The sequence below is a fragment of the Belonocnema kinseyi genome, chromosome 2 (assembly GCF_010883055.1).
Source record: "Belonocnema kinseyi isolate 2016_QV_RU_SX_M_011 chromosome 2, B_treatae_v1, whole genome shotgun sequence".
Taxonomy (NCBI): domain Eukaryota; kingdom Metazoa; phylum Arthropoda; class Insecta; order Hymenoptera; family Cynipidae; genus Belonocnema; species Belonocnema kinseyi.
The window spans coordinates 2,054,458-2,064,786 of record NC_046658.1 but is presented as its reverse complement, the minus strand read 5'-3'; the positions used below and the strand labels follow the sequence as shown (position 1 = coordinate 2,064,786).

The 10,329-nt window shown below is 36.1% G+C and overlaps 1 protein-coding gene across 1 annotated transcript in view; it reads right to left on the bottom strand.

Annotated features, from left to right (window-relative positions):
• LOC117167911 overlaps nucleotides 1-10,329 on the bottom strand; it is a 216,115-nt gene that overhangs the window by 78,713 nt on the left and 127,073 nt on the right. The window contains exon 3 of the mRNA XM_033353153.1: nucleotides 6,427-8,213. Within this exon, the coding sequence (XP_033209044.1) occupies nucleotides 7,499-8,213 (715 nt within the window). The 3' untranslated portion in view covers nucleotides 6,427-7,498. The remainder of the gene's footprint in view (nucleotides 1-6,426; nucleotides 8,214-10,329) is intronic.

The following is a 10,329-nucleotide window of genomic DNA, read 5'->3' as shown; positions in this document are numbered from 1 at the left end:
GGGGGTCAGAACTTGGTTAAAAATTGTTCACGTGGTATATGGGTGGCCCCTAAATTAATTCTCGAAAAATACATTTCATGCGTTTCAATGCTTAAGACACGAGTGTCGCACTACAGGTATTTGGCCATTTGTTAATTTGATGGCTTAATGGAAATATTAAATCGGACAATAAATAGTGAACTAAGAATGTTTGATATTAATATGAGAATAATTTTAATTAAATTCGCTAAACATTTTTTTATAATTGAGAAAATTAAGATTAATTAAGGATTAACTTAGACAAAAAAATTAACTTAACAGATTACTTTATACGGCACTCTGACAGTCTAAAAATCTTTTTGTGTCGAAAATATTAGTCTTTAATGTATCGATACGGCTTACAATTTTATTTTTTGATCGTAGAAGCGTCACACGTTATAAAATCTTTATAACCTACTCTTATGTGAGAATTTTTGACATTAGGGTAGGCTCCTCCCTCCCCTTAGTGTATCTTAACATGTGGATGCTCCCTTTGTGGCGTGTCACATATTGCAGCACCTATGATTCAGAAAAGTTTAAAGTTCAAAAAAAATTATTAAGTGTGCGACTAAGAACAGGCGTGTCTTCCCGAACTTTTGCCAATTTTTTATGAACCTCAAGTTTTTTCCAAGTTGGCATCCTTCACATGTGACATTCCGTATTGTTAAGACGTAACTCACCCCTTGTCATTTTAATGGACTCCATGTATCTGACAATTGTTATTTCTTTAATATAGTAATTTGTATGCGTATAGTACTAACTATCAGGTAACGGAAAAACAGTGTGGCCACGAAAAGAATTCATAAATAAAATAACAATGTTATCCCACTTGTCATTCACTTTTTGTTACTTCTCTGGAAAGCATTAAGAAAAAAATACGATGTACTCATGTAATAGGATGCACTTATAAAATAGGATGCATTTATTCAAATAAACATCAACTGATATCAATAACAACCTTTACCTTCCGTTGTTAGATGAGTCAAAACAGCTTTTTATTCATATTACTCACACAGAACGATTATTTTCCTATCAAAATTACTTATCCACTGCACCATTGTGTATTTGAAGTCCGAGGAATGCTAACGCTCCACGTTCCGTCACTGACAGTAAGACTAACCTCGAAACTCGCGACTGGGACCGACAGGACATCTCGCGCACGAGAACTTTACTAATATTTCATATTTGTGCGTATAAAAAATAACCTTATAAATTTATTAAAAATCAATACCTGTACATTTTCACTCGCTGAATCCAAATCTGACCATATTTTTTTTTATATTTCTCAAGTAATTGAGGAGTTTTAGGCAGGACCAACAGGACATATAATTAAGGTACTAGTGTCACTGAACACAGTTTAACTAATTTTCTAAAAAGCCAAATTGACTATTTAATTCTCTACGGTTGAAATTGATTGAATAACTATCCGAGTAACAAATCTCACCTAAATTTACATTGATTTAAATGTTTATTCTTATATAGAAACCAATTAAATATGCGTGGGACCGACATGACATGAAAACTAAGGACAACTTAAATTTTTTTGTAATAATCGATAAAACAATGATAGAAGTTAGAAAATGTATTTTTTGATATTAGTATTCATACTAATGATATAACTTAGATTGCATAGAGATAAATTACGGTAATAGTAGTTTAATGTTGCTAAAATCCGAGAAAATTCGTACTGGGGACACGAGACCGACAGGACATTTTTTATGGTTTTTTATTTTTAGCTACAATTTGACATAGTTAAGATTCATAAAAATGATGGAGGTTTTTCTTCATGTTGAGTTTCTAATGTGAGAATTTTTTTCATTGCCCATCTCTTCTTTATTATTGATTGCAGAGCTTGGACACAAAACGGCCAACTTTTTGAGAATCACCCATATATGTGTTAATAAACTTAATGTCAAAAGAATAAAGGCAACTCAGTTGACATAAGCGTTAAATAACATCTTTAGAATGGCCTAAAGATGTCCGAAGTCAGTCCATATAACGTTTTATAAACATACAATGTTCCAGAGACGCTTTAAGGGCGTAATTCGAACATAAAACTTTTTTAGAACATCGAAAATTTTGTTACCCACAAAATAGTTGTAGTTTTTCAAAGTGTCTAAGTCTATTATAAAAGCGCACTATGAAAAATTAACACCTTTCTTCACAAATTAGAAAAACTACAAAGAACCTTTTATTTTAAACATAAAAAATATTGTCACTCTTAAACTATTGACTACATGAAAAAATATTTTACAGAAAAAATATGTTATTTCTTTAGATCTATATTTTTTGTCTAAAAACTTTTTCTCTGAAATGCATACTTTTCAAGGTACAGTTCCGTTTTCGAAATTAATTATAAAAAATCAGCATGATCATAATTTTAGGTCGATTTTTTAAAAAATAATTAATTTTATAATACAATTTCTCAATAGACTTAATAAGGGACCGCACGGAGTCTGAAACTTTGCCAATGTTAAATCTAGTCTTATTTTTATCTTGAATCTATGCACTGGAAACGTTTTGCTACTGCAATCATAAAGATAAAACTCTTAAAGTTTTAAAATGTCCTAAAAACTTTCGTCGAGCGAGCACCAACTTATATTTAAAAGCCATGGTTTCTATATGAACTAAAGCCCTCAACCTTCTGAACGTCATATTGGGATTCAGCGCAAAATTTTTCACATGTTTTCATCTCTGGAGGGGACGCACATGCAAACAAAGTTTGCTTAAAATCAAAATGGATAAGTCAACATTTATATAAAATTGGAGGTTGGCGCATTAATATTTACATTGTGGTCCCCGCTACAGTGAAGATAATTATTTAGGAAATTTTAATTACAAAATGTCACAAAACATATGGAAAACTTAATCAAGATTTACCTGAAAGGAAAGGAAAAGAAAGATTTTTTTCTTCATACCTCGGTTGAGAGTACGTATTATCAGCTTACATTTTAAGGCCGAAAGCCTAAGATTTGTGGATTGGTAAGATTATGCGCACGCCCTCTGTCACAGCACGAGCAAAAAAATGTATCGTGCACATCGACACATGAGACCATATGACCAGTGCTCCCAAAACGAGTACTTTGCGCAACTACGCATGCGATGCATCAGGCGTTTCATTGGCTGCTGTTCACACGCTTATTTGAAATTTTAAAAAATACAATTGCTTATTTGTGATTAGTAATTTAAATAAGGTACACATTAATGTGTTAAAGTAGTACGCGGGTGGTTTTTAATAAACTCAGAGCATTGGGTTAAAAAATAGAATGGGTATTCAGTAAATAAAAAATAATATTTTACTGTATACGGTTATCTACTGAATACTCATTTTATTTTTAACGCAATGCTCAAAATATATTAAAAATCACCCACGTACTACTTTAACATATTAAAATATAATGATTTTTATTATTATTAATAAATTTAAAGAATGTATTTTTTAACATTTGAAATAAGCGCACGAGCGGAAAATCGTGTTGGGAGTACTGCGTATATCCTCAAAGCTGTTTGCTTGGAATTTAACACTTTTTTATGTGTCAGCGAATATAAGTTAAAAAGTGACATAAAATATTTTAAAAAGTGTGATAATACATAGCACAAGTCCGATAACTTCCCTGGCGGACGGTAGGAATCGAACGGAGCCTCTACAAAGTACCCGTAAAGAGCCCATTCAGTTCCTTTTTAAAAAATTGGGAAAAACAGCAAAATCAACTTTTAAATTGTTGAAATTCGGATTCTACGTTAAAATTCCCCATAGAAGGTCACGGAATAATCGCAACAGTTTTTTTCTTGCAATGGTAAACAGTTTAAAAAAATAGAATACGTTTAACGCCTGTTAACTGCTACTTACAGGCGATGCGTTTGAAGTGTAGCTGTCAACAGGCTTTATACGTCTTATATTTTTTTGACTTTTTACCGTTGAAAAAAAAGCATTGCGATTATTCTGTAGGGGCGGAAAATTCCAGGAATTGCGGACTTATCGGGCGCCCCCTCTAGTAACACGATATTTGGTGCGCGCATGCGTAAATCATGAGAAAAATAGCACACGTAGTGGGAGAACCACAATCAATGTGCGTGCCGTATGTGTGATGGCGTTTGAAGGGGAGTGTACATTTATCGGGCGACAAGTTATCGGACTTGTAGTGTATTTGGCTTTAAATATGTATTTTATGCCTGCCCCCGACCAGCAACACTCGCTCCGCTCGTGCTAGCAAATGTTGGGAGAGGCATCAAAAACTTGCTTCGCAACATTTGTAACCCAGAAAAGTAAGTGACAGAGAGAAAGAGAGAGAGAGAGTGAGCGAGAGAGAAACAATAAAACCATCCAAAGCCTTGTGAGTATTCGATTGAGGCTCTGAAGTAAGGAACAAAAATGAAACATGACCGCGCAAGGGAATGTCTGCTGAAACGTGGTTGTATTGTTTATAATAATTAAAAATGTCATTAGTCAACGTACTTTCGACCGGCTATAAAGAAAAATAGTATACACCACACCCCTACCGATAGAAATCTCTGAAAATTCACTGAAAATTATCACACTTAGAGAAGTTTCAGAAAATATACTTGGCGGATCGAAGGAACCGAATGGAGCCTCTGCAAAGTACCCGTAAAGACCCTATTGGGTCCCCATTCGGTTCCTTTTTGAGAAACTAGAAAAAACAGCACAATCAACTTTTAAATTGTTGAAATTCGGATTCTACGTTAAAATTCCCTGTAGAAGGTCACGGAATAATCGCAATAGTTTTATTCTTGCAACTATAAAAAGTTTACAAAAATATAAGACGTATAACGCCTGTTGACTACTACTTACAGGCGATACGTTTGAAGTGTAGTAGGCAACAGGCGTTATATATCTTATATTTTTTTAAACTTTTTACCGTTGCAAAAAAAAACAATTGCGATTATTCCGGGACCTTCTATAGGGAATCTAATGGGGTCTTTACGTGTACTTTGTAGAGACTCCATTCGATTTCTTTGGTCCGCCAGGGATTCCCTGCAGACGCTCAGGTAGGATTTATAAAGATCCAAGCCGCTCGTTTAAATAGTCTGAAGGCCTTAAAATGTGTTTTTCGAAATTGAAATAAGAATTCGATAAAAAAACAAGCCGTGAAACTCTCTCAATAGAGTAGCCGAAACTCACTAAGGGTCCGTTCTTTAGCTTTCGGAATCTACGGGCATTGATTATTTCAGATATCGAACCTTTTTTTAGATGTTTAAAATTGGGATTAATATAACGTATCTCGTAAATTGAATGAGATACGCCAAAACATATAACATTTTTGAATTCAACTCCAAAATAGTATATTAGTTTATGAGTTTTAGTTATAAAAGATGTACAATGACAAAATTCATCAATTAAAAAAAAACTTTATTACTTCGAAGGAAAATTTACAAAGATAGTTGGGCTGGTGACGGCCAACAACTGTAAATAACTTTGCCCGCCTGGTACATGACGGAAACGGTCAGGCTCTTTCGCCAGAAAATATTCTGAGATTTTCTATCGGAAGGGACTCTGATTATATTTAATGATATATATTTAACTCTGAGTGTAATCAAATTTCAAAATCATTATATGAAATAGAATTTCAAAAAGATTAAATTAAAAAATCATAGTGAATGAAAAATAAAGTTGAAAGTTCTAATTAATTGAAGTGTCAAGTGAGATGTAGTGTGTTTAACGCATCTAGAAAATATTCAGTTAGTTCAATGGGAATGTACAAGTCTTAAATCACTAAGTTCGAAACGCACTGGTTCTTCTTTATACGCATTGGCAACATCGAATTACTGATCATAAACGAATTTCTATTATATCTTTTGAAGATCGGTTTGCTATTCTACAAAGCCCGCAGTATTAAAGATATTTAATTCTTCCAAAGAAAGCAACGTTTGTGGCTTGAAAATGCTTCTGACTCTCTATGCAATCTAAAGCAACAATAAGTACGTCATATCCATTAGGGTAGTCAAAAAAGGAAAACTCTGATTTTGTTTGCGATAATTAGTCATTTTGTGAGGTTTCTAAAAATATTAGTTAGCCTTACGGAAAAATATAGGGGGTAAGCGGGATCATTTAATATTATCCGATTTAAAAAAATACGAATGTTTCTTCGGGGCCCTTATAAAAAGAGCCACGCTAACAAACGATATTCAAACTTGACTCCTTTTATTGTAATACTGACTTATTACGCAGATAACAAAAGACATAGAAAAAATTCCTTTTTCCTGTTCTGACCAGTGAAGTATTCTTGAATTTGACTACACATAGAACAGTTAACTTATAAGAGTGGGTTCATTGTTCTTGAAGTCTTAAGAAATGTCATGCGTTAGTAAATAGAAATAAAAATGAGTCTAAAATACATCGAGTAAACTCTTGTGGAATGTAATGGAATGGGTGATTTTAAGTTAGATTACCTTAGTTGGTTGAGAAAGGCCTTATTGAAACCTGCATAGAAGGAGAGTGGTTCGAAAAGTCAAAGGAGTGGTCCAGTCTTACATAAGTGACGTCGATTCTAGTTGATCAGCAAGAATACTGACAAATTTCTGGGTAAGTTGATCTACAAGCTGGGACACTTGCTGCTGCGCCACATGTACAGAGGACAGTGCGTCCATCAACTTGGGTGTAGTTTCTCTCTCAAATTGGTCGAGGAGCTTTTCGACGTTGGCATGTTGCTCCTATTTTGTGAGACCGCTGCTCTCCCACATGGGGTCGCTGTTCGCCTAAGATCGAGTAGCAGCTATATTAAACGGATCGTAGCACTACTCAACTAGCGTTAATGCGGCAGCTAATACAAACATTTTGCAGTAAATGGTAGCGATGATATCACATCTGGATTTTTCGAATTTTCTACTTGCTGCGCAGCTGTGGTCTAATCCATTAATCTTGTTACACATATTGCCTGAAATATGTTTGTCTGTTTACTTGGAATGTTTGCAGCACGAAAATTCAAAGGCTTCGAGAAATAATTCATTCGCAAGTGGCTTTTTTTTGGTAAGGTATATCATATGATGCTCTTGATTATATATATAAACTTAAGATAAAAACAAAAAGCCAGCTATGTCCTGGTACTTATAGTTTCCAGGTTTAAATTTTAAAATATTGAATCAATGGATTCACGGCCGGTTTGAAAAATCTTTTCCCTTTCAATGTATGACAGGATAACATGCCAGAGTTTACGCAGAATTATCTTCACTCTCCTCTAACTTCGCCTCATTTCCGTCTTATGTCACTTTCAAACATCGTAATTGAAATTTAAAAAATTACAACTTTTACGTCTGTTTAGCAGATTAAGACGCTGTCAGAAACATAAAGTTATAGTAAATTGATTGAACCCTTGACAGTTCGAGTATAGAACTGGAATTAAATTTATAGCTACTAAATGTAGAAATTAAAAACAATTGAAATTGCTGATTTTAGATATTCAAAATTGCTGAATTCTCTCTTAAAACTTCAGTTACATTCTTTCTTGTCTTAGATAAGTCAGTGCTATAACAATGAATCCATTTCCAAATCCGGGACACTACGTTTACAATTTCGGCTTACACTACGATTTACTTGCAATGGGATGGTAATATCCTGACTTTGAATATGAACTGGAATATCCAATAAGGTCTCTCTGTTGTCTATGGAAATACTGTCCCTGTCAATAGTAACAGGTGAAAATCGAACTCTACCAGCAGAAATTTGACTGCCGTTGGCCGATACGTAACTCGAATCTTCGGAAGTCAGCGAATCTGGCGGGGTGGGATTTGTCAGAGTCCCAGATCCCGAATTAATTTTAGTAACAGTCTTATTTAACGGACTGTAGGAATAAGTGGACCTTCTTAAACTAGACCTCAATCTCGAAACAACTTCTAGATTACTGGCTCGATCTCGTGAATTGGGATTTGAGTCATGAGAATTTTGCCTAGTGAGGTACTGAAGACTGTATTCTTGATTCAGCAGATTCGAGCTGTAATTTGTAACATTTGAAAAGTTGCCGTGTCGGTAGTGATGGCTAGGGGAGTAGAGAGCATAATCTGATTCATCTTCGAGGCGGAAGGTGGGATTAATATTGCTTTGACTGGATGTACTCGCATTTGAGACGTTCGATGAGGTACGATGGTGTATGTAAGTTCTTGGACTAGGTCTCGCTGGACTGATGATACTGTTTGGACTGTCGTAAGAATGCGGAAATTCTGAACACTCGAAGTTCCTGTCGCTGAAAAAATTTAAAGATTGACATTAATTATATTGAAATACAAAGAGAAATTAAATTAACTTTTTAGTATTTTACATACAAGATTTTATAATGTAAAATTGTATGAAAAACATCCGATCCTAAATTGACCGTTAATCAGGTCGTTCTTTGAGTCGTGAAATTGAAACTGGATTTAGAGTTGAATTTCGGTCTGACACTGGTTTGGCCTCGGATTTACAGTCTTATTTGCCGTTAAATTAACTCCTGATTAATTAATCTTATCGAAATTGGGTTAACTTTTAGGAAAAAATATTTATAAGTCGTATTCAAATTTGTGACCCCAATCCAGGCTTAATGGGCTTACAAAATGTAGAGGTGATAACCACTATAGTCTTAGAAGACAAATGGATGAATCTCGTGGTTGTGCAAAATAGAAAAATAAGGTTCGGTTTGTGATTAGAGGGTTTTTAGAAAAAGTGGAAAAGCACTGCAAAATTAAAGGCGTTAAAAGGTTACACAAAAGGAATAGAAGAGTGGTGACATCCCTCGTGCTAGAGGCTAACTGAATGGAAGAGCAGGAATCCTACGTGCCAGTAGAGGAATTGGAGAAACTAAAAGGCAAAGTCCTTGAAAGGGAAGAAACTCAGAGCTAAAATTCTGAGGCGAAGTTTGTAATACCGGAACCAACAGCGAAAAACCGCAGGGAGGGGAAGAAAAGGAGAAATAGGCCGGCGGGTAAGAAATTGTTTTTTGAAAACTTGAGGGAATAAAAGAGAGATCGCATAGAGAGAGATAGTGGTTGACATGAGCTGAGCTGCAAAAAAGAAAAGAAAAAGAAACTCGAACGGGGAGCGGGTGCTTATCTGGAAAATTGCACCCGCTCCCAGCGAAATCGCGATATAATTTCAGCCACAACCACGTCTCACGACCGTAAGATAGGTGGTAACAGTCTGTAAAGGAATCAATACGACGATCCAGCAAACGCCTCGTGCACTCTAAGAACACGGAGCGACCCAAGGACTACCGCCTTCTGCATTTTTCCCGCAAGTGTTTTAGCATATTGTTAACACGCAGGGATGCTTTTTAGGCCATTAGCAAGTGAAAGCTTGGAACCTCCAAGAGCGCCGATGATAAGGACGATTAGTTTAACAGAATATTCCGGGTACTTCTCTTTCTTTTCATTCTCCTTGGTTATGATGTTTTTGTCAGCTGGTGCCGAAAATTCGATAACGAATATGGTTCGCTTCTCGAAGTCAAGAAGAACCATGTCAGACCACGAGTGAGCAACAGACAATTGACTCGATTTCTTAGTGCCGCATTGTGCCTTTGAATGTAGGTTCCCGCGTGAGTTGGACAACTAGATAGTATGTGAGCGAAATGCTCGGGGTGTGCATGGAACGCCCTGTAGCTATCATCGGGAATGTCTTGGCTCAAAATGTGGCGACGGTATGATAAGGTGGAAATGACACCGTCTTGGCATGCAAAAATGAAACCCTCCGTACCAGACTTCAATCCGGCGATTTAAGGAAAGCAAACGTTAGCTCACAAGACATTGAACGATCCTTCACATTTATGTGGAAGATACCGTGCATCCTCTTATCGAGGAGCTGCTCACGAAAGTTTTTCTCTTGTGCTTTCTTAATCCGGGCTTTCAGGAGTGAGTACTCGAGATAGATAAGATTTGATGCATTTTGCTCACCCCTCAGACTGAAGCCAAGTCCGAGTGTTTCAGCAGCTCCCTCCGCTGCTTTGTACAGAAACCCTCCTTTGCCCACTTCTTCGTGATTCCTGACCATTTTAAGAAGAGAGTAGTAACAGGACGGCAAGCATGTTCGTTGCAGATACTTTGTTCCTCGCCGACAGTTCGGAAGACCAAATATGTCGGATGAGACGTTTGTATCTGTTTCGAAGAGTATCCTTTATAGATGTAACATCCTGAATGCGGTTCTGTGGCACGCACAGGTATGCTTGAGTCTCTCCAGAGCAAAGGTGTCGTATTGGGCTTCTATCAAGGAACTCAGGATCTTCAGGGATTCCATTAATTTTTCCTCGCTTCAAATAAACCTTGGCGCATTTGTCTAACCCAAATTCCATTCCAATTTCCTTAGTATATCGTTCGACAATCCCCAGAGCTAGA